This window comes from Onychostoma macrolepis, chromosome 04, assembly GCF_012432095.1.
Source record: "Onychostoma macrolepis isolate SWU-2019 chromosome 04, ASM1243209v1, whole genome shotgun sequence".
Lineage (NCBI taxonomy): Eukaryota > Metazoa > Chordata > Actinopteri > Cypriniformes > Cyprinidae > Onychostoma > Onychostoma macrolepis.
Genome location: NC_081158.1, coordinates 22123978 through 22147575, shown reverse-complemented (window position 1 = coordinate 22147575; position 23598 = coordinate 22123978). Strand labels below are relative to the sequence as shown.

General features: G+C 38.8%; 2 protein-coding genes across 3 annotated transcripts; one reads left to right on the top strand and one right to left on the bottom strand.

The window, feature by feature from the left end:
- Positions 1-422: 422 nt before the first annotated feature.
- dennd6b (DENN/MADD domain containing 6B) lies at positions 423-7832 on the bottom strand. Of its 2 annotated transcripts, XM_058773462.1 has the most exons (21): positions 7559-7832; positions 7381-7419; positions 7187-7229; positions 6975-7087; positions 6774-6854; positions 6496-6601; positions 5734-5813; positions 5527-5589; positions 5399-5454; positions 5173-5295; positions 4756-4851; positions 4291-4385; positions 4128-4193; positions 3867-3931; positions 3656-3745; positions 3494-3547; positions 3304-3407; positions 3031-3133; positions 2046-2082; positions 1887-1961; positions 1638-1776 (listed from the first exon to the last, which is right to left on the bottom strand). In XM_058773462.1, the coding sequence occupies exons 1-20, from the start codon at positions 7709-7711 to the stop codon at positions 1915-1917; spliced, it is 1614 nt and encodes a 537-aa protein (XP_058629445.1). In that variant the 5' UTR covers positions 7712-7832; the 3' UTR covers positions 1638-1776; positions 1887-1914. The 2 variants fall into 2 exon arrangements, with proteins under 2 accessions (XP_058629444.1, XP_058629445.1); XM_058773461.1 differs by lacking the exon at positions 2046-2082 and having other exon boundaries at positions 423-1776; positions 7559-7829.
- A 538-nt stretch (positions 7833-8370) lies between these two features.
- ppp6r2a (protein phosphatase 6, regulatory subunit 2a) lies at positions 8371-23598 on the top strand. Its single transcript, XM_058772722.1, has 24 exons — positions 8371-8706; positions 11406-11565; positions 13172-13435; positions 14709-14895; positions 15009-15146; positions 15522-15587; positions 15686-15798; positions 15923-16036; positions 16175-16301; positions 17029-17181; positions 17316-17540; positions 18075-18139; positions 18297-18412; positions 18488-18573; positions 18940-19020; positions 19112-19209; positions 19368-19425; positions 19526-19653; positions 19738-19877; positions 19958-20093; positions 20226-20278; positions 20661-20835; positions 21513-21614; positions 21702-23598. Exons 3-24 carry the CDS (start codon positions 13209-13211, stop codon positions 21748-21750), a joined length of 2637 nt encoding a protein of 878 aa, XP_058628705.1. The 5' UTR covers positions 8371-8706; positions 11406-11565; positions 13172-13208; the 3' UTR covers positions 21751-23598.

Below are 23598 nucleotides of genomic sequence, written 5' to 3'. Positions count from 1 at the left end.
ATTTGCTCTCTTCAGCATTTTATTTTTTATGCTAGTATATTATTACAATATATTTAAAAACATTTAATCTTCAGTTTATGATTTGTAAAATACATCACTGCATAAGCAACTTTTTAACAATAAAAATATTGGTTGGAATAATTATATGGCAACAATAATAAAAAAGAAAAATCGGAGGACTTATTAAAAAGATAGGTGCTCCATCATTTAAGACAGTGGCTGAATTTGAGATAGAACACTACTCTTAATATTTCTGCCATTTAAAAATATGAGAGAAATAAGAATAGTATGCTATACAAATTCAGTATTTTTCAATAGGATTTTCCAAACTGCACATTTTGTATGTGGCTCCATTGATACACTCATTTTATCAATTTTATGAGCTCTACTAACGGGCAGATGAGCTGAAGTCTTACTGCTGGTTTGTTAAAACATATTTTAATAATACAGTCCCAACCATAAAAACATAGTATGGCTCTTTCAAATAAACATTTTAAAATACTGCAGAAGCGGCAAACTTTCAAATGAAACTTACAACCATTTAACAAAAAAAAAAAAAACTAAAAACAGAAAAAGCACCAACACAAACTACAAATGGAAAAAGTAAATATGTAAAGTGCAGTGCAAGGTTCACAACTGTAAATGGCACGAATAAAAAGAACAACCATTTCCTTAAATGGCAAGTAAATGGTAAGTAAGGTTCAGGCTGGATCAAAAAAAGAAACATTTGTGACTTGCAAACACAATATATACAGACTGAGTAGCTTATACATGATTGTATTGCGTATTAATGACACTGAACTCGACATATCGGTTTAGTTTTAGATAAATCTTAATCCAGAGTCTGTTAATCTAGCTCTGAATAAGATCAAATCTAAATTGTCAACAAACAAACAAACACAAAAAAGACTAGACAATCAGCTTCTAACATAAAAATAATATAAACAGGTCAATCAATGCAGTAGAGGTGCTCCTGTGCAAAGGTTAAAGGTCAAGTAAGGTGTAAATAAGTTACAAAATAAATAAATAATAGGCAAAAGCGCTGCTGTGTATTTACTAATGTGCTTCTTGATGTCCCTAAATAATAACAAACATCACTGAAATAAAAGCATTGATAATCATAAAAGCATCTTAAACGAACAAGTCATCCATATTTATGAACTTCACTGCATATGCAAAAAAACAAAAAAATGCTGCATATGCTAATTAAAAGCCAATTTGTTGATCCTTTTATTAATCTATTTGACTAAACGTTGATTTATAAAATAAATGCCTCGTTCATGCAGTCCTAACTGACTGCAGGCTCTAAATACTTGGTGCATGTTAAAATGCAATTTAGCAGACATCTAAAATCTAGTGTGAAGTCTAGCTGAGGACTTCAAATGAGTTTAATCAAAGTATCAATGTTTTCTGTGTTCTTCGTGTGTCATCTAGGACCCTGTATAGCAGCAGTATCTGTTGTTTCTCTCCTGTACTGTACATCCAAAATGAAAGGCCTCTCAGGTAGTGTATGGGTTTACCAGAAGACGAAATGTGGGCTGATACCTGTGCAGGTGTTATGGGTTCAAATATAGCTGGTATATTCTGGAAAGACAGTCTCTGTGTATGTATCAGTGGATCTGCTGGTCAGTGTTGTTCACGTGGGTCTGATTGTCATTGTCTGTGTAATAATGTCTGTAGATCCTCTGGCAAGGAGCTGATGATGGTCTGGATGGACTGCTCTAATCTCTCCAGGAGTTCTTCTTTAACTGGAAGCTGGTGTTTTCGAGCTCTGGTCTGGGTAGGACATATAGAATAAGAGATAGAAGCTTCAGGCAAATGTTTTAACGTAAAACACAAATAATTCACTTTTATCCCCTTCATACTCAAAATGTGGTTGAACTCACCAGTTTCTCCCGAAGCTTCAGGATGAGGTCAACAATCTCTACTTCTGATTTGTCTTTGGTCCATGTCAGCAGATCCTGAATTAATGGAAACGAAACAAATTAAATGAGCCATTAAAAGAATAATTCATCATTTAAAATGACTTATTATTATTAACTCACCCTCATGTTGTTCTGAACTCGTACAGTTTTCGTTCTTCTGTGGAACACAAAAGAAGGATTTTGAGGAATTTTACTGGCCGCTTTTCCATGCAACTAAAAACAGACTGAAATTTAAGTCTTTATTCATTGAAAAATCTTCAGATCTTCATTTCTTTGGTGTGTTTATTAAGGTTCATGAATTGTAGATGTTATTCAATCTTTCCTTTGAGTTTTTTTAATAAATGGTTTCAGTTTTAAAAACATTGAATGATTCGTTCACAAAATGGTTGGATAATCTAGTCACAGAAGTTAACAGCAGACTGAGGGAGAAGTAGTTTTTATTATGCTTTAATGCTCTTAAAAAATACAGTAAAAATGCTGTTACAATTTAAAATAACTGCTCTCTTTTTAAATCTATTTTCAAATGTAATTTATTCCTGTGATGCAAAGCTGAATTTTCAGCACCATTACTCCAGTCTTCAGTGTCACATGATCCTTCAGAAATCATTCTAATTCTTTTGTTTAGGATGTTTTTTGCTGAATAGATTTTTTTTTTTAACATTATAAAATGTGTTTACTGTCATTTTCTTCAATTTGATCTATACTTACCAAACAAAAGCATTAATTTCTTTCAAGAAAAACAATTCTGACTGACCCCAAACTTTTGAACGGTAGTGTTAGGTACATATACTACTCTTATTATCCTTTTATGATGCTTTTTATGGTGCTTTTGCATCCTTTCTGAAGCTTCAAAGCCTCTGTTTACATTCATGGCAATTGCATGGAAAAGAGCGACCAGTTCAATTCCTCAAATAAATTCCTCTTTTTGTGTTAAACAGAACAAGTCATACGGGTTTGGAACGACTTGAGAGCGTATCATTTTTGAGTGAACGAATCCTTTAAACATTCTTTTATTTGCATACACATTCTGAACTGATAAGAAGAAAGATTTAAGGATTATAGTGATATAAACAGAGACCAAATCCAGATCCAATATCATACTCACAGCCGCACAGATGGCCTCTAAATGAAGACATTCCACTTTCTGTGTCATCTCTCTGTGCCTGAGCCGATACCAGCCATCAAAGTTTGGTGAACGGAAGAAACGCCTACATATAAACATTTATTATAAGCACAATTAGCAGGAAGTTTCAGTCTTTAGTTCCCAAATGTCCTGGGCTGTGTTTCTCATCAAAGGAGCATAAGCCTAGATATACTGAACAGGTTATTGATGCCAATGGGTTTGATGCTTTTGGGAAATGCAGCCCTGGCATTTTACCTGTACAGGCCTGTCCAATCTCCTTTCAGAGTTAGTTGTGGCCCTGCTTGCTCCAGGGTCTTCATGAACTCATCCTGACTGAAAGCCCGGATCTGAGGAGGGGTCTGAGACATACATACATATACAACTGTTTCATTGTCACTTGAATCACAAGACTTCACTTCATATCTCCTTAATCTGATTTACCAACCTTCCATGGAGACATAGATCTCTGTGGCGGCATGAGACTTTCCAGATACTGTTCCTAAAGAAAAGAATGGGTGTGGCGCTCAATACTGCTTAGTGAATAAAATGAAACAGTAAATCATTAAGCTCTGAACAAAGGTGCAAAAATGTTTTTTAAACTTGTTACCAGCGGAAGAATGAAACTCTGCGTTTGCTCCAACAGATGCCGCCTCAAAATGGCGCTCTGAACCTCTGACGGCCTTTTTTTCTGGATACCCTAAAAGGAAAAATTAAAAAAACACAGTTCGACGTAATTTTACTTTTAACTTAAATTATTATAATAATATTAATATTACTATAATATTACTATTTTTCAAGAATGAACATTTGCAGCCTACCTTTAAGAGTCGCTTGATGAGGGCTTTATCTTTGTGTAGAAAGGTCTTGTATGCTGTGTATATACCTTTATGGTATAAGAGAAAGAAAAAAATATATATATATATATATATATATATATATATATATATATATATATATATATATATATATATATATATATATATATATATATATATATATATATATATATATATATATATATATATACACACACACGTTTTATTCAGCACATGAGATTATCGCAAAGATTACTTGCGTACCTGTTTTAGTATCCAGTGTTTTTAACTTTGCCAGTTTCTTGACCTTCACTTGCTTTGGTAAATCACCTGCAAAGAAACTCCATTCAGACCTCTCTCGTGCAACATGCCAAAATCATATGTTATTAAAAGATGAGCGTTGCTGCAAAAATGGAGCATAATTTACCAGACATCTTCAGGTCTCCGAGGCGAATAATGTGTGGCCAGCACTGAAAGGTCTTTATAAAGAAAGGGTTTGTGACACCAAGTATCACATTGGGCCTGAAAGCAGAAAACAGACCGAAGAGTCAGGGAAACACACAGTGCACATGTAGCTCACATTTAGACCAAACCTAAAGGTGAATTTTTGAAGAATATCATGGCTGCTGACAATTTGGTCAACTACTAAATAACAGAGGTCCATACATTTGTGTGCTACATTCCTTTGTGTCACTTTGCAGCTTCTTCAGTTCCAGTCCCCATTCACTTTCATTATACGAAAAAATAGCTTCGATCATTCTTCAAAAATTCATCTTTTGTTAAAGAAAAGCATGAGTTTGGAAAGACATGATGGTCAGTAAACAATTACAGAATTTTTAAAGAAATTATCCTTTAAAGAGAGACTTTGGGTGGCATGTGAGTTTTTGCTTACGGAGCCTGAGTTCTGGTTGTGTACTCCTTGAATTCACTGTCATGAATGGTGAAGTATGGTCTGTAATCACCACAGTAATGCAGTGGGGCGATAGTGCTAAACAGTAAACATAAAACATATAAAATATATGCAAAACTACACAATCCTATCAATTGTTAAAAATGTGTTTTACTAATTAACATGTTTAAAAAGCTTTTGCAATTTCACAAAAACCATAATTGTAAATAAACATCCAAACAGTTCTGAAATGGTGTGGTTTGGAGTTTGCTGATGAATAAACATAGGCATAAACTCTAATAGAAACAGACCAATAGAAACCCTATCAGCTGTTATTGTCATTATTATAAGTTCCTAGTAATTACTTAATGTTGTTTATGCGCTTCTAGAAGGAGAGCTTTAAAAACGCAATATCCATACCTGACCAGGGCCAACACAGTCTCTGAGGAGACGGTTGGAGAGGGTGCCATAACAACCACAGGCTCTCCTAGCAACACGAGCTCCCAGAGCATCTGCACGTGAATCAGGACTGACTGGAAACATCTGATTACATGAAGGTCAATTAGGGCTGCTATTAGCGAGGGCTATAAAATCAACAGATGGTTTAGTAATTACAGATAACATGTACAACCGGTGTAATACTCACTTGAAAAGATCCAACTCGTGAACTGATGGAAGAACCGTGGGGGCAAGGAGCAGATTCTGCAAAAATGCAAGCATATGTTAAAATTAAAGCATGTGTGCATGATTGTCATAGTTGAATGAGGTAGGCACCTCTGTTTGTGGTTGTTTGACAGGGCTTCCAGCTGGCGTTTCGACTTTTGAGTGAATTCTGACCTGCAAATCCAAAATCAATCTAGATTAATAACAAAATTAGATAAGACATCAAAACACCAACTAACATGTTGTAAGTGGAATTGTACTAAAATGAATAAGAATGATGTTCCTTCTGAAGAGTTTTTCCATCCAAAATCATCTCACCTGCATCACCACACCCATCACAGGTAAGTTGAGTGTCTGTCCTGGTACTGGTGCCGGCCATTGGTCAATCTCATTACAGACTGAAAGATATTAATCAATATGACTGAGGATTTGAGCTTTCTGTTTGATATTTTAAAAGCAGTATATGAATGCTGGCATGGGTGGTTTTCATGTTTATGTAAATCTTTACTGAATTACCCAGTTGATTTATGTACATACACATACACATACACATATATTATATAAACTACCGTTCCAAATTTGGAGCAAGTAAGATTTTTTCCAAAAGTGTTTTGAGTCTCTCATGCTAATTTAGGCTGCATTTACTGAATCAAAAATACAATTAAAAAAAAAAACAGTACTACTGTGAACTATTATTACAATTTAAAATAACTGTTTTCTAATACATGTTAAAATGTCATTTATTTTCCTATGATGGCACAACTGAATTTTCAGCATCATTATTCAAGTCTTCAGTGTCTCATGATCCTTCAGAAATCGTTCTAATATGCTGATTTAGTGCTCAAGAAAAATTTTGCTAAATAAATGTTAAAAACAGTTGTGGTGCTTCATATTTTTTAAGATATATTTCTGATGAACAAAGTTCAAAAGAACAGCATTTATGTTACTGTCAATTTTGTTAAATTTAATGCATTCTTGCTAAATAAAAGTATTAATTTCATAAAAAAAAAAAAAAAATATATATATCTGAATATTCATATGGATATATACATTTTTTTTCCCAAGTCAAGCTGGTCTCACCTGTCTCAAGACAAGGTTCTTGCTTTTCAAAGTACTCAGGAGCAATGACCTTCAGCAGCGAATGGAAAAGGTTCACAAACGGCAATCTGGACACCACCACCAGAGACTAGGGATATAGAAATACTGAAATCATTTCCAGCACAAAACAGTCATTTATTCCAGTATATTATTTACCCACAAGGACCTTGACTAAATACATTCAATCAAAGTGTAAAGTCTAAACAGACTGGAAAAGCTCATTGTGACAAACATGTATATCTTTCATTTCAGTTACACACCTTCTGAAAGTAGCCCCTTTTGACAGACGCATCTTTCACTTGCCTGAAATACACATACCCGTGGAAATGTGCATGCTCCTTCTGAAAGACAGTACGGTCATTTACATGCACACCTTATTTATGGAATTTATTGGTTCTAAGCACATATCAATCAGTTGTGATGCTGGGAAATGTGTTAATCAGAGCAAGTCTATTTCTAACCTGCAGGGTCACAGGTGCATCCTTGTTGTACACATCCTCCTGCCCAAACCAAGAGCTACTGCGGCCCACTGATTGCCGCAGTCTGAAGCTGAACTGAGTGTCCCCGAGGCATCCTGGGATAGACACACACACCACACTCATGTGATTAATGCTCATGTTTCAGCTGTTTATCATGAAAGCGCTGATCAGATCAGCCTGTGCCAGCACATTACCTGAGTATGAGTCAGGAAACGATAAGTAACAGATGCTTGTTTTCTAAAAGACAGAAGGAAGTGAAGGGTTTTAGAGGCATTGTAGAAAGAAATGAGTGTTTTGAAAATCGTTGTAACACATTTAGCTCTATATATTTATAATACTGCAGGAAAATAAACGAATAAATCAAATATGTAAATCAAATTCATCTTACCTCTTTCTCTGTGAGTCTGACATCGTGAGGGTAAACGAGCTGATAACAAGAGAAAGAATGTTAAAGATACACAGTGATGCTGCTGTTGCTGTGGTTACAGTGGTGCTATCAGAACGTTTGCACTGTCACTGCATTTTTTTCACAATCGGATTTTGGTACATGCACGTAATTTGTGTACCTCTATGGCTTGTCCGAGCTCGAGGTCGAAGGTTACGACGCACACACACTCGAGCCAGGCAGAGAAGCGCGACCACGGCACCGGTACCTCTGTGTTTGTCGCCGCAGCCTTTGATGGCCCTTCCAGAGCATCGGAGCTCTCAAATGGATCCATTGTGACCTAAAAATCCATTTGAGAACCGCTTGCTTTTGTGAATGATCGCGTCCTCGGTCATCGTTTAGGAACCATTGAGGCTGAACAGCGCCCTCCCGCGGGGAGGAATGACTTAGTACTCATGTTCTCAAGAGGGGTACTACTTCTTCTTCTTAAGCTTCTTCTAAACCAGCTAATATGTGCTTTTCTCAAGAGGATTCTCAAATATATATATATATATATATATATATATATATATATAGCCCTAGCCCTAAGCCCTAAGAACCAACCAACAAACAAAAGAATATGTCTATAAGATAAAGTCAGATGAAAATGGACATGCATTAACATTACTCCAAAAAGACCAAGCAAAAAGGATAATCCCAAATTAAATGAATGAATTAGTACTAATATAGTACAAAGCCCGTCAACATGCTTGTTATTTTGTCTCTTTAAATTTTCATGTTGTTTATCCTTAAATAGACTGTGCCTGGAAAAAAATCCATAAAAAATCTTGACATTAATTATAATAAATTGTTTAACGTAGCCACTAGTTTATTTTAATAAAAATATGACAACAAACTCCAGTTGTTGTTGTTGTTGTTGTTGTTATCATCATCTTTTTAATCTACGTTCATTAATGCTAGTGGAATGAACAAGAGGAAGCGCGCACTCGATGCGCAGGCACAGTGATCTGACAGCACGCGCACGCGCGCGTCTGTGACAGAGTTTCGCCATTTTGAACACAAACATATGAACGATTTTTATTTTCCGATCCCCCCTTTCCCTCGCCTTGCGCGTGAGCGGCCGAGATAACTCTGCGTTGTGACTAAGAGCAGAATAATTTCCTGAAAACTCATTTATCGATAAGAGAGAGCAGAAAAGCAACTTTAGTGAGGACGATGGCTCGCGCTCTGGGCAGATAGTTGAGAGGAAAACGGTCTCGTGGCAGCTGCGGGGTTTCACAGAGCGCGCGCGGGGCAGCAGCAGCCCGTCTGAAGACACTCACAGCGGGGGTAAGCGTACATGCACAGCCTGTTTACATGCGCAGATAGCACTGCTGGGGCCGACCCTCTCTGCCTCACGCCAAACCATGCTTGTTTCGAAATGTTTCGCTTAGAAAATGTGTCGTTTTTATTCTCTTCAGATCGGAAGAAACTTCTGTAAGAGAGATTCAGCTGAAGTTAGCCAGACGAGCTAGCAAACAAACCGAAAACATCCCATTCTTTAGCGTTAAATAACGCTTTACATCTCTAGTAACCCGTTTTGAGTTATAAATGAGTGTTTATTTGAGTTGTTTCGGTCGAGTTTGGGGTTGTTTTGAAAATACGGAAACCAGTTTTGTCGCTAATATTAGCCGCTTATGCTAACAGTTGCTAGCGGGGCCCAGTTGTAAACATGCAGCCGCCGAGATTTTATGCTGAAACTGTTATTCTGCATTTAAAATCATCGTCCTGTGTGTGAATTTAATAGTAGTATGTCTTCTTTACCCGTCCTGGCTTTATAAGGTGTGAAAAATGCTCTGGTATGTTATTGACGTCTGTTGTAAACATTTGATTCAAATCATGTTGTCATTAGCTGCCACATGAGTAATTCATAAGTTAGTTCATCCTCTCGGGCTATTTAACTATTGAGTTGTAATACACGATCGTTCAGTATGACGAATGCAATCTCATTTGTAGTTTTGTAATGCAGGAACACCCCCTCTGGGGGTCCAGGGGTCAGCACAAGTTGCTGGATCAACTTCCTAAGTAGGCAGCTTCTGGACAGTTGTGCAATCAATGCCAGCTTATTTGACCTCAGCTGCTGTCAGGGATCTCATGCAACATCCCCGCTCGTGTCTGCTGTGTGTGGCAGCTTGTATTGTGTGTAAATGCTGCTGCCTGTTACTATTTTTGATGAATTGTAGAGCAGAGGCATTTGCTTTCCTGTGTAGAGTTCACTGGGGAGTTCTCTGCTTGTTATTGTCGCAGTAATCTCTGCACGTGCACACAGTCATGTCCACAGAAAAGAAGGAAACAAGTCCTCTTGTCTATTTTTTGGCCATTTTTTTCAAAAATGAAAGAAGTGCTTCAGCTTGCACAGCTGCAGATCAATGATAGATATTCTTTCCGGTATGTGTTCTCTGTGTCATTTGTCATCAGATGAGTATGTAGTGCTTAAAGAAGCTGTTACCAGCTGCTGTTTTGAGTGTGCCATATGCGCACGAGATGTGCAGTAGGTGTGCATTTCATTTAGGAAGAACGTGCGTCTAGTGGCACCTTTTATTTTAACTTCCTAGAATTTGGTTTCAAGGTCAAAATATCAGTGAAATTTTGCCAGCTAAAAAGGTCCATTGTCTATAGTCAGTACTGTAGTGATAAAGTAGAATGAAGCTTTTTTTTTTTTCAAATCACCATGTGTTTGTTAATGCGGTAAATCTTGAACTTGAACCTCTTGTGAAATCTTGTGAAAACTTGAACCTCTTGTGAACCTCAATGTTAACCTCTTGTGAAAACTTGAACCTCTTGTGAACCTCAATGTTAACCTCTTGTGAAAATGAAAATGTACTCACCCCCAGGCCATCCAAGATGTAAAAGAGTTTCTTCGTTGGAACAGATTTTGTGAAATTTGTTACATCACTTGTTCACCAGTGGATCCTTTGCAGTGTATGGGTGCCGTCAGAATATGTGTCCAAACAGCTGATAAAAATAGACCAGTCCATAGTCCAGTCGATCAATTTATGTCTTGTGAAGTGAAAATCTCTGTGTTTGTAAGAATCAAATCCATCATTAAGGCATTTTAACTTTAAACTGTCACTTCTGTATAAAATACGAGTCCATAATCCATAACACGTTTTCCAGAGAAAAAACTCCATCCCCTGTTGTCATCTCACATCAAAATCCACCAATATATTTGTTTAGGACAATTTTTATTTGTAAACAGTGCTTATCATGAGCATTTTTATCTCTTGATTCAGACAAGATCACTTTTTGACATGAGAAAGCAAAATTATGTATGGTGAAAGAAATGGGTGGAACTTCTTAAAGATCAATTAGTTTATTACAAACATGCAGTTTTTACTTCACAAGACATTAATTGATGGACTGGAGTCGTGTGGATTATTGTGGTTATTTATCAGCTGTTTGGACTCTCATTCTGATGGCACACATTTACTGCAGAGGATGCACTAGTGAGCAAGTAATGTAATGCTAAATTTCTCCAAATCTGTTCTGATGAAGAAACAAACTCCTCTACATCTTGGATGGCCTAAAGATGAGTACATTTTCAGCATATTTAAATTTTTGGGTGAACTGTTCCTTTAATGCTTGAAGTCTGATCTCAAGACACATTTATTTGTTATACAAACCACTGTAGTGCCGTTTAAGCAAACCCTTAAAATAACTCTTTGCATGTCTGCTAGAGAGTCAGTATCGGGTAAATTTGAGGAAGAGAGTGTTTGTGCATTTGTTCACCGTTGATAAGGAAATGATGTTTGTACAATGCATTTTCAGTTCACGAGACCTTCCATAGTGCTGATTTTAGTCTTGCACAGTTTATGTGTTTCCTATCTCCAAGGTTCCTAGACTATATGATGTAATGTGTTTTTATACATTGTTGATGTATTATACCCACTTTGCATCATTTGTTACATTTGGTTTAAAGTGTTTTTCACCCTCTCCCTGCGTTATTTTTGAAGGGTTTGCATTTTCATGATTTCATTTCTTTTCCCCAGTGTCAGTCCGTCTGAGGCGTGTATTCGAGGAAGGCCTGGTGGGAAGTGGACCTCATGCAGATTAATGCTAGGTCATTCTGTGCTCTCTGCATTCTGCCACTCAAATGCCTGTCTGCCTGTGGAGGAGGTGTAACTAAGGATTCACACGTTTCATCAGCTGGTAAAAATATATCTATTTAACAAATGCTATTAATGTTCCAGAGCTCAAATTCCTGAAGTCTTTTATATAGGCTCACTAACAGATCACATCTCTTTGAGCAAGCATAGCCTATCAGGCTGTGCGAAATGTATCGCCCAGGGTGTGATGCGTGGGTATCAGTCATCTTGTGGGAAAGGTCTGCTTTGTTCATGACCAGAGTTGTTAGAAAATCTTCACAGCCCAGGTGATTTCAATCAGTACTGAAAGAAGGAAAGTTGCTCTTCATGTTCCAGTTGCCTCATGTTTTGTTTTGAGTGGGATGTGTTAGTTGGATGCATTAAAGGTCCATCAATTATTTCTGTCCCTTTCCTTTTCGTCTGTTCTCCAGATTCTCTTTCATCTGTTAGTTCTGCTTTCCATCGCTATTCTTCCTCCCCCTCGCACTCATTCTATAGCTTTGTTCCAAAACCTATTAGGCTGCCTAGTGCCTACGTAGACAGCTGCTTCTTAAGACAACTCCCTAACCATAATGGAACTTCATAAGCAACTGATTCAGAACACAGTGGTTCTCAACCAGGGGGCCGGGGCCCACTAGGGGCTTCAGCAGACTTCCAAGGGTCATTCAAGATCATTAAGGGTGCTTTAACACTAGCACTTTTGATGCGCACCCCGGTTCGATTGATGTCAGAGTTCGGTTTGTTTGGATGACGCTGTCTTCTGAACTCAGGTGCGCACTCGCGAACCGTACCCCAGTTCACTTGAAAAGGGTGGTCTGGGGTACGGTTCATGTGTACTCCGGGACGGTTCGCTGCTGATGTGAACGCAGTCGTACCAAATCGCGGAAGTGAACCGCTATTAATGACGTATTATTTGATAAAAATGTGTGTTTGTGTGTTTCACTCATTTTCCTGACGAGCGTGACTGACGCACTGCAAGCAGAAAGCTGTATGTCTCATTTCAGTTCGCCTTCAGCGTTCTTTAGAGCATTTGCAGTACATTCGTAAGACAGACATAAGTGCCGTTATGCCCTGAAGCTTAGTAAACCAAACGAACGGTTCAAAACGTCAATATATAAAAGTGCAGAGAGCAATGTTATGCATTTTTCCGCGTTCTCCTGCGCTGTCATTACTAAGCAACGGGGTAAACAGCTGCTGGCTTGATGATGCAAATGAACCGCGGTTCGGACACAAATAAAATAATATGAACGCAGTCCAACGGGGGTAGGGGGGAGCCATCGAACTCGGGTTCGGACCAGGCAAGCGAACCAAGTGTGAAAGCACCCTAAAAAGCATTTAAATTATTACTAATATTTTAAAATAATCTAACTCTAAATAAAAATATAACAATAACTGTTGTTTCATTAACAGGATTCTTAAAAATGTCTGAAAACACAAAATTGTGTATACTCCTAGTTTCTGTTAATAAAAAAAAGTTTAAAGACATAATTATGCAGAAAAACGTAATTACATATTTACGTAGATATAACGGGGGACGTTTGAGTCAAAAATGCATGTCTACTTTTCGTTCAGTGCATTGGATTTTTTTCATTGGGTTTATCGCAGTCTCAGTCTAGGATCACCTTCTCTGCAATAGATATTTCTCCTCACTTTTCAAGTCTTCTCTTCAGGCCTGGGCTTCCTGCTGCAGCAGCCACCGCCGCCATCATGTTCTGGAAGTTTGACCTGAACAACACCTCCCATATCGACCAGCTGCTGGATCGAGAGGGAGTGACTCTGAGAGAGTTGATGGAAGAGGAGGATGTCCTGCAGGAGTGCAAAGCACAGAACCGCAAGCTCCTGCTCTTCCTCTCCAAGGATCACTGTATGCAGGAGCTGGTCACCCTTATTACGGAGGAGCCCCCAGCTGACCTGGAGGAGAAAACTCGCTTCAAGTAAGACAGAAACACGTCTTTGCACCATATTTTGCTAGTTTTGACCAACCAGACACTGCAACATTGGCTTAGCCAATTGCTTGAATTTGGGACAGGGTGTCTGAAGCTACATTTACTGTTGCCCAGCAAAATTTCATGAGCAAAATAAGAAACTGCGCAATTTAGAGTTTTGCACAAGAGGGAAAAAGTTCCCTGTGCAGATTTTGCATGTGTTTGATGTGTTGACCAAAAGAAAGCTGCTTGGTTTAAGAGCTGGGCTTTATACATTGCTACACTATTGACAATAAACAGTGTACTATTTTACTTGCAAAATGTTCCCAAATTTCGCTAATGTGACTGCACTTTAAATGTTCATTCACAGCAATTAACTTGTAGCCTAGATGTAAATATGGCTTGCAGTAAAAAGTATTCCAACTGGTACTGAGAATTGCTAAATTATGATGGTAAGGACATATGTGTTGTTCACTGGTAGCCCTGCATGTCTGGAGCTCCTGGTTACGGGAGGGCTATAAAACTGACAGTGAAGATGTAGAAGTGCAGAGAAGTGGAGTTAAATTGACATGAAGGAAGAGGAACAGGAAAATAGAAATTAATGAGTTGAAAGGTGATGTGTAAACTCTTGTGTTCTGTTTTGAATCGGAGTTGCTTTGTTTGTGAGTGTTGTGCAGTTTAACAAAATATATGAAAAACTCATGTTCTGAAGGGTTGAAACCTAACGGTTTAAGCGCTCTCTGTTGGGACCATATGGTTAGAGAGAGAGAAAGACATTAGAGTTCATTTAAAACTAATCATTTGGTTCTCTGTGTGTAGGAGGCAGAATCATTTGTCTTGAAATGAGCAAGCGGATTCACTCAAAATGTCTTTTCTCTCCAAGTATTTTGTAATGTTATTACATTGAGTGAAATATGTTCTCAGCAGCCATGATCCAGATTTTTAGCTTGATGATATTTTTGTCAAATGCAGAATCCTACAATAAGATGTAATGCACTGCCGCAGAGTTTATTTACCTTCTCTTGTGGCTCAGACAACACTGCACCACTAAGCTGACCAGTAATTACTTTAAGGCTATCTGAGTAACAGAAGATAAGTCGTGCTACAGAGCAACTTTCTGTTAGTTTTGAAATGCCTTCATTGGACCCTCAGAAAGTGGTTTAGTTTGTAATGCTAAAGGCCAATTCACCATAGACCTTTTTTGGTCTGTTGCATTTGCTGTTTGATTGTGTTGTCACATGTTACTTGTAACTAATGTAGACGTTTTGATTTGTTTATCTAGGTTTCCAAACATAGCCTGTGAGCTCCTGACCTCTGATGTGGCTCTTATCAATGATAAGCTGGGTGGAGATGAATCCCTTTTGGAAAAGCTCTACCACTTTCTGGAGCAAGAGCCACCCCTTAATCCCCTGCTGGCGTCCTTCTTCAGCAAAACCATCGGCAACTTGATTGCACGTAAAACAGACCAGGTACGCACACCTGATCCACACAACTCAGAATATGAACACATAGCACAAAGAAAATATAGGGGTTATTTGTTTGATTTGTCTAGTTAGTAAGTTGTCTGTCATTGCACATGCAGGTAATCTCTTTCCTAAGGAAAAAACACAACTTTATCAGTCTGGTGCTGAATCACATTGATGCCTCGGCCATGATGGACCTTTTGCTGCGCCTCATCAGCTGTGTAGAGCCTGCCCCCTTGAGGATGGAGGTCCTCAATGTAAGCACACTTATATTTATATATAAATGAGAATGAACAAATTTAAAGGGGCACTTTAAACTGTGTTCTGTTGAGCTATATCTAAATGCAATAACATGCACTGTGTGAATGATTTCATGTGTTGTTGACTCTACAAGTGAATTTGGGGATTATATGATGGTTAATCTTGTTCAAAAGCATTTTACATTGATCTACCTCTGGCAGCCTGAAGCATTTGTAGAAATAATGCCTTTAAGGAACATTAATAAGTGATTTAGTTGCTTAAATTAGACATTGACCTGCATTTAGCCTGACTGTTATCCTCCAAGTCCTGGCTGAATCCTCACTCATCATTACGGGGCTGTGATTCTAGTCTGTGAATGAATGTATTTGCAGTGGCTGAATGAGGAGAGACTCATCCAGAGACTCACAGAGCTCATGCACACAGGGAGAGATGAAGAGGTACAAAATATCCCTCACTCTGCTGAACTTTTCAACCCCAGCCCACATGATTTCAGTTATGGAAGTTTAAAAAAAAGGACATTATTGTTGTTCTGCAGAGACAATCTAATGCATCCCAGACTCTTTGTGACATCATTCGACTTAGTCGAGACCAGTCCAATCAGCTGTCAGAGGTCACCGAACCAGACCCCTTACTCGCTGTCCTGGAGTCGTAAGTGCCTAATCTGATTAGCTAAGATCACAGTCATGTAACAGTGTGGGCCATGTGTAAGAATTTACACACTCTGTAAAGACTGCTGTTTTTGTATCTCATCCATTTGTTTATGTCTTTGTAGACAAGAGAATGTGGCGGAGCTTTTGAAGAACATGTTTGAAGGGGAAAGGACTGAAGCGTCTGTCGTCAATGGAACGCAAGTGCTTCTTACGTTACTGGAGTCACGAAGGTCAGGGTGAGTTCATCCATTACAGGGCCTAATTAATCCTAAAATAAACAGCCATGTCTGGGCGCTTGCTGTTCTTCCCCTTTTTTTTCTTTTTTTTTTAATCTTTCTTTGACCTTCTGTTATCTCTGTGTCTGATGTTGTTAGGCTGGAGGGTCTGATGGACCTGTATTCTCAGGGATGTGAAAGGTCTTACACTGTCAACAGCAGTATTTTACGTGCTATTGAGCCTCATCTAAAGGACTTCCAGCAGCTCCTACTGAACCCTCCTACGGTACCAGCATGCAAACACACTCACAAGCGATTCCATCTGGGCATAAATGTCATCTCAGGGCTTTTGAACCACTTTTTTGTGTGTGTTAAGCTAAAGTTTGTTGCTCTCTTTCCAAACTTAAGCTGCCTTGCTGTGTTCATAACTAAAGTAAAACCTCATAAGTGACTTATTTGGAAAACTCTACATCGGTGTCACTCTGGAAAGTCTGTATGAAAAAGCCTGTTATTGATCTTAATTCAAATGATTCATCCATGCATGTCATTTTTTTCATAATTTTTGAAAAATTTAAATCAAAATGTCAACTCAGGTTTCCTGTGAAATGACAGACTTCTCTAGCTAAACCACTCCTCTTCACAATCGATTGCAAGCTCACATTAATTTTTGGGTGCAATGCCCACATCTCAGAACCAAGTTCCTGCCCTACCTTTGTTTTTTGTTTTTTTTTCCTTTTTCAATAATCTTTTGCACTTGGATATACATTGCTATACGAAAGAAACAATCAGTAGCATTGTGACTTTAAGTCTTTGAAGGTAACATAATATTGCTGCTGAATTTTGTGGAACAGCCTTCAGGAGCATCATTTTAATGATGCCATAAAGTGTGTCAGTCTTTGTTGGCAGCACACTAAGTTCTGGAACAGAGCTTCTGTCTCAACAATCACTGTGCAATGCTGAGAGTGACAGCCCTCTAACAATGTGTCAATCTCCCGCCACTTGCTGTGGAACAGAGAAGTGCAATACTCACTACAGTGGGCGTTCTGGAGCAGCCCCTGGGGAGCGCCCGCCTTCATGTGGCCAGACTGGTGGCTTCTCTGCTGCAGACTTACGACCTCAGCATCTGCCAAGAGATCTGCAGACTCAACACCATGGACCTGCTGTTGGTAAATCACTTACGCACACACATCGAATATCGCAGACTCAACACTATGATCTGGCTGTGGGTGGGTAATCTTGTTTTTCATAATTTTTTTTTCTCTCCTCCTCACTTCCTCTCTCCACCTCTCTCTGGTTGCAGGATTTATTCTTTAAATACACCTGGAATAATTTCTTGCACTTGCAAGTGGAGCTGTGTGTGGCATCCATCCTGAACCACTCTGCCCATGCGGACCTCCAGAACCCAGGTCTGCAGAACCACGAGGAGAGAACAGGCACAGGCAGCCAAGCGGAGGAGGGAACACCTGACCAGAACAGCACCTCAGACCCAGCAAACACGCCCATTCAGGATGCTCTTGTTGCCAATGTAGGTCATCTGCTTTAGTTCATATCTGTTTTCGATCATGACTGCTTCCTTTTGGTGCCTATTTTCATACTGACTTACAGGAAACAGGGTAGTGGGCCCTTTTAGTGGTGCTCATGAATGCAAGCATCATTTTCACTACTTAACACATATGACTCTTCAAAAGTTTGGGTCAGACAGATTTTTTTTTTTACTATTTAGCAAGGATGCATAAAATTTATCAAAAGTGACAGTAAAAAAAAAAAAAAAATCAAATAAATGCTGTTCTTTTCATGAAAAAAAAATCTTACTGACCCCAAACTTTTGAATGGTAATGTATTGCACACACTTTGGTTCAGGGATTTGAATAAACCACTGACTCCAAGTAATGACCTTTGGTTCATCCACCTCCTTGAATGATATCTCAAGTCATGTGGTTTGTTGAGCAGAAGTGTGTCCGTTTACATATTTTATCTTTTTTGTCTGCCTTTTTTCTACACTCTTTTGTGTTTCCTTTTTGTTCATTATTCTCAATGTCTGGCTGTTTGCTTTCCTCAGCTCTTCCAGCATTGCCGGCTGGTGCAAAGGATTCTGGATGCTTGGGAGGAAAATGACAAAATTCAGTAAGAGCCTCTCATTTCTTATTTGTCATTGATTTATAAGCATGTGTGATAGTCCCATGAGGCTCAACTTGATACCCATCATTATGTCAGTATGTTTGTTGTCTGTCTGTTTGTTTCCGCCGTTGGCTGATTGTAGTTTCTCTACCTAAATCTCCAGGGCTGAAGGAGGAAGGCGAAAGGGAAACATGGGTCACCTGACAAGAATCGCAAACACTGTGGTTCAAAACCTGGAGAAAGGGCTGGTTCACTCTCAAATTAATGACCTAATTAAAGGTTTGTTGTGCAGGAATATGTCAAAAGAGCCACAGAGTTTGTGAACTGAGATCGTAATCACTTGTATATCCACAGAGCTGCCAGAAGACTGTAGAGGCCGCTGGGAGAGTTTTGTGGGTGAGACTCTGAGAGAGACCAACAGGAGAAACACAGTGGATTTGGTGAGGAAAGCATTTACACACATTTCATTGCATTGGACGGATGAATAATATTGGATAAGATATTTAAATAGTCAATGTAATAATCATATGTTTGTTTTTTTTCCCTCCTTTCAAGATATGTTTCACTGTAATAGATTAAAACAGTAAATATTTCAGAGATGCTTAGTGCTTCTTTATTTTTATCATAAAAAGAACATCACTCCCTAATTGGTCAAAATGGTTTTAAAATCTTTACTTTAGAGGAAACCAGTTATCACAATTCATCGTGAACTTTATTTAATGTCTTTTTTGTCACTTTCACTTTCATTCAGAGCATGTTATATAGTTTGATGCTGGTTTCTGATTGGCTCTCATCCTGTGTTCCAGGTGAGCACCCATAACTTACACTCATCTAGTGAAGATGATGACATGGAGAGCCCCTTCCCCAATGATCTGTCCATCCAACAGGTAAGAATCAACAAATAAATAGCCAGCATGAGTCTGCTTTTTAAGCTCCTTAAAGCTGATTGGATTGGCTTTTTTTTTTTCTTGCTTTCAGGCGTTCTCTGATTACCAGATTCAGCAGATGACCGCCAATTTTGTGGATCAGTTTGGTTTTAATGATGAGGAGTTCAGTGAACATGATGAAAATATCAAGTGAGTGCTGAAGATATACATTTATAAATGTTTCTCAGATCCAATGATAAGTATTTCCATATATCAGAATACTGCGGAGACATGCACTGATCTGTGCTGATATGTTTCTGTGGTAAAGATTGTCTGTATGGTTTTTGAGACCTCTTTCAATCTTGCAGTGCTGCGTTCGATCGAATTGCTGAAATTAACTTCAATATAGATGCAGATGATCATAGTGTAAGTGTCTGCCACTGAAAACACTGTCCATTATTCAAATGGTCACTTAGCCCTGCTGTAAGTGTTTTGATGCTTTATTCGGATTGTTGTGCTCCTTTAGGCCAATGCTGCAGCTTTTGAGGCGTGTTGTAAAGAAAGAATCCAGCAGTTCGATGACTGTGAGGAAGAGGAGGATATTTGGGATGAAAAAGAAATAAACTATGCAACACAAATCAAATCCAGATCGAGGTACAGCACATGGATAATATGCTTGAGAAAATAGATTCTCCTGTTTTGTTTATTGAATTCACATTCTCTATTTATTCTTTCCAGGTTTGGGGTGTCTCTTTCTTCAGATAGTTCACCCAAGAGTGCAGTGAGGAATGGGGGTGGAGGCCGCGGGTCGGCCTCTGAGGAAGAGGAAGTTGAGGAAGAGGCCAGTCCTCAGCAGTCTGCAGCAGCTCAGACTCAAAGTGAGTGCTATAACATCACCCACAACTCTGAATCTTTCAGATGAATTTGTTTATTGAACATTCTTTGTGCTTGTGTACAGATGCAGGCTGGACGGCGAGTTTTGGCGGGACAGAGGTGAGCTCCTCTAGCTCCTGGGGTACCTCCCCTCAGCAGGGAGGTGAGGGTCCACAGGACACAAGCTGGGCCTCCTTCACTGAGTTCCAGCCTTTCAGCAGGTAAAGAGTTGTATAATTCTACTTACGGTACTGTTTTGGAATGTTTGTTAAAGTGAGGTAATATTGGTTGGGCTGTGTTTGAATTATGGGAATACCTTTATCAGTGCTGATCCATTGGCTTTTACATTACAGCACAGAGTCCAGCCAGACTGAGGGACAACCTCAACAAGGCCAAGAGAAGAACAGTGAGTATGCTGTGTTTGAGTCTGTCTGAATATTAACTTTGTTAATACACAACGTGGAAAGTAGTCGACCACCAACAGCCAATTTTCTGTCTTAAATTTGCCTGATGAAATGTTTAAAGTGGTAATATCATGGGGAATCACATCTTCTCAGTACTATAAAAACTTTTAGAATACAAAACTTCCTATTCAGAAATGCATTCATTCTAAAGTCCTTGACATCAGAAACTCCAAAACATTAATGCATGACCGCCTACATTTACATGGCGATGGCATGGTGCAGTAATATGGAATACACTTAAAAAAAAAAAAAAACACTTAACTAAGAAGAAGGTTGAAATTGTCTCATAGACCCTTAATTGTTTTTATTTATTTATTTTTTTAGCGGCTGGCAGTGGTTCGGCTACAGGAGCGTGGGAAGGAAGTCCTGGGCAAAAAGCCCCTCTGGTGGCCTCAGACAGCAGCTCGTCTGGAGGCTCAGACAGTGAAGAGGACCCGGGAGAAAATAAGACAGAGGGTTCCCCTAAACCACCTGCCAACCAGACAACAGCACCCTCGAGGTAAGAACACTGCGAAGAAATTGCAGCATTAGTGTTTTAATATATTTCCAGGAAAAAAGGATTCTCATGACTTCAGGAAGGGAATAATATCCCCATTTTTAAACAATGACAGAAGACCTGTACCGTGATGATTGTTTAGTTATGCTCTCTAAACAAACCACTCAAAGGGAGGAAAAATTTGACAGGCCAGACTGAAAAGTGAATCCCATTCAGACACTTCCCTATATCAAAGTACATCCATGACTTAAGGTCAAATTTACCCTAGTTTGGGGATTTTTCGCAGACAAAATCCAGTCATTTCAATTAGTTGAGTTATTCACACAATTGGAAACTTTGTGTGAGGGTGAAAGATTTTGCAGGGTTCAAATTGGTTGTGAATTTGCTCTTGACCAGCAGAAAGCTGCTTGTTTTGAATGTGACTTTGTTGTGATGCTTCATCGCTATACTATTGACAGTGGATGTTTTTTTGGCCCACAAAATTTTGCTAATGTTGACTGCACCTTTAGAATGCCTCTTACTCCACTTGTCCAGTTGATTCAATCAAGTTTTAAACAATTTAATGATGAAAAGTGATCACTTTCAGTGTCGTAATTGTGAAAGCGATTTTGATTCTGTAAAGACTAGAAGTATTTAGTGGTAAGCGTTTGTGCTGCTCTCTTGCACTCTTTTCTCTGTAGCGAGGTGCCTACTGAAGCTCTGGAGAAGCTCAGCATCACAGACAATAGTGAGTCTTCAGCGTCTACAGAAGAGTCAGACGCTACCACTGTGACGGAGACAAGGTAAATGTGAATGTGTATTAACCAGATGTTATTTGAGAGATGAGATGAGCGCTGTCCACCCTCTCTTACTCTCTTATACCTCTACAGAGTCGAGGCACCTGCTTCAGCTGAGATCACACCTAACGGACCGGTTTGAAGGCTCTGAATAGGAGTCCGACCCACTCTCCGCCTCTTCCATTCTGAACCCCCAAACCTCAATACCACTTTTGGTGTTTAAATAAAGAATGCTGCCATGTTATTGGTCCTGGATACTGCCAATCAGCCCATAATTGGAGGAGGAAGCCAGGGGCATGTAACAAACCAGTAACCAGTACAGTGCTCAGAGGTGTTAGTCTTTTAATCCTTTCAACTTTGTATGAGATATGCACAGTTTTAAATGTAGCAGTGACCGTGTGATTACAGGATCTGTCAGGACTTCTTTTTTTCCTCGGTTTGTGTCCCTCCCTTAATTTTCCTGGATTCGCTTTTCTTTTTTTTTTCGCTCGCAGCCTTGGATGGTAGAAAACAAGGATGTGAAGGTCCTAATTGGAAAGCACAGGCTCATCCTTCACGGCTTAACGTCTTGAACATCCTCATGCAAAATCGAAAGCCTTGTTGTCTGACAACAGCCTCTGCAACAATTTACTGTATGTTGAAGCACAACTGAATTGTTCTGTAATGCTTGACACATTTCTGCACAGGTCACCGCCCCTGCCAAGTTCACTTTTAAGATTTTTTTAAACATTATTATGGCCTAATCTTATTAAATCATGTATTTGAATGTTCTGAAGTGCTTTGGGGCAGAAATGTATGACACGGTGTCCACGTCGGCACCTGTGCAGTAATGTTTAGTCAATTAATTTAAATTTGACTCATTCGGACACTATACATTTAGTGGTGGGGGTGTGCCTCTTTGAATTTTTTTGGACTTTTTCATTGCATGCAAAACATTATTTATCAAGCATATACAAGCAGTTTGTTTTTCCCAACAACGTTCTAGCTAGTTAGTCAAGACCTTCTGATTGTATTGAATTACTTTTGTCCGTTTTTTCCCCCCTCCCCTCAGATCAACTAAACAGTTTCTATCTAATTTTCTTCATTTTATGCTTAAGCTTTCCAAAAATTGAATCATGGGTTTAAAGCAAAAAGCTTAAAGTAATCGTAATAACCTTTGCCTTAAGTTACAAATCCTTCAAATCCTCCCTGTTAAAGGACAGAAGGGTTTGCCTCAAAGCAAACAGGCTTTTTTTTTGTCTGTTTTTAAATGTCAGCTGGTCTCGAAAAAACCGCCCCCACAATATTTTTTTGTATCCCTGTCCAGCGCCAACGCCACACATGATTTTTTCCCCCCAGAGTCCAAGATAATTTGCCCCAATTCTGTAGTATGATATCAAATACGAAATACTTCACAGGACAGTGTTATGCATCATCAGTTTTTTTTTTTTTTTTTTTTTAAACCAGAACTCTTGTTATATGCTGTCAGAAAGACTTTTCAGACTTGTCTCAGAACCTTCCGGTAGCTCTCGTTGGAAATACCAAGATCCACCTCTTTTAATATTTCATCCTGAACATCATGTGATTATTTTTTCTTCCAGGAATTTTTTTGGCTATCACATTTCACGTATCATATCTCTGCAAGCTTACTATGGTACCAAATCTGTTGGATTACAGGATTGGGATATTGCATTATTTATTTTGCACTTATTGAGGTGTTAGTATGGAGACCTGGTCTCCCATCATGCATTGGAACACCGTGTTTTTTTCTCTCTCTCTCGCTCTTCATGATCTTTGCCTCTGGAGTGTTTAAATTCTCCATTGACTCTGCTTCTTATATCTATGACATGTTCAAATAGGTTTGTTTCCAAAGCCAAAAGTATGTATTTGCCTTTTTTCTTTAACTGTTAAAAAATCTTATTTTTAACTTTAACCAATATTATTTTACATATTGTAGAGATTCTAATTTATGTGATCTTCAGCAACCAAAATATTGCTCTGTTCAATTCTG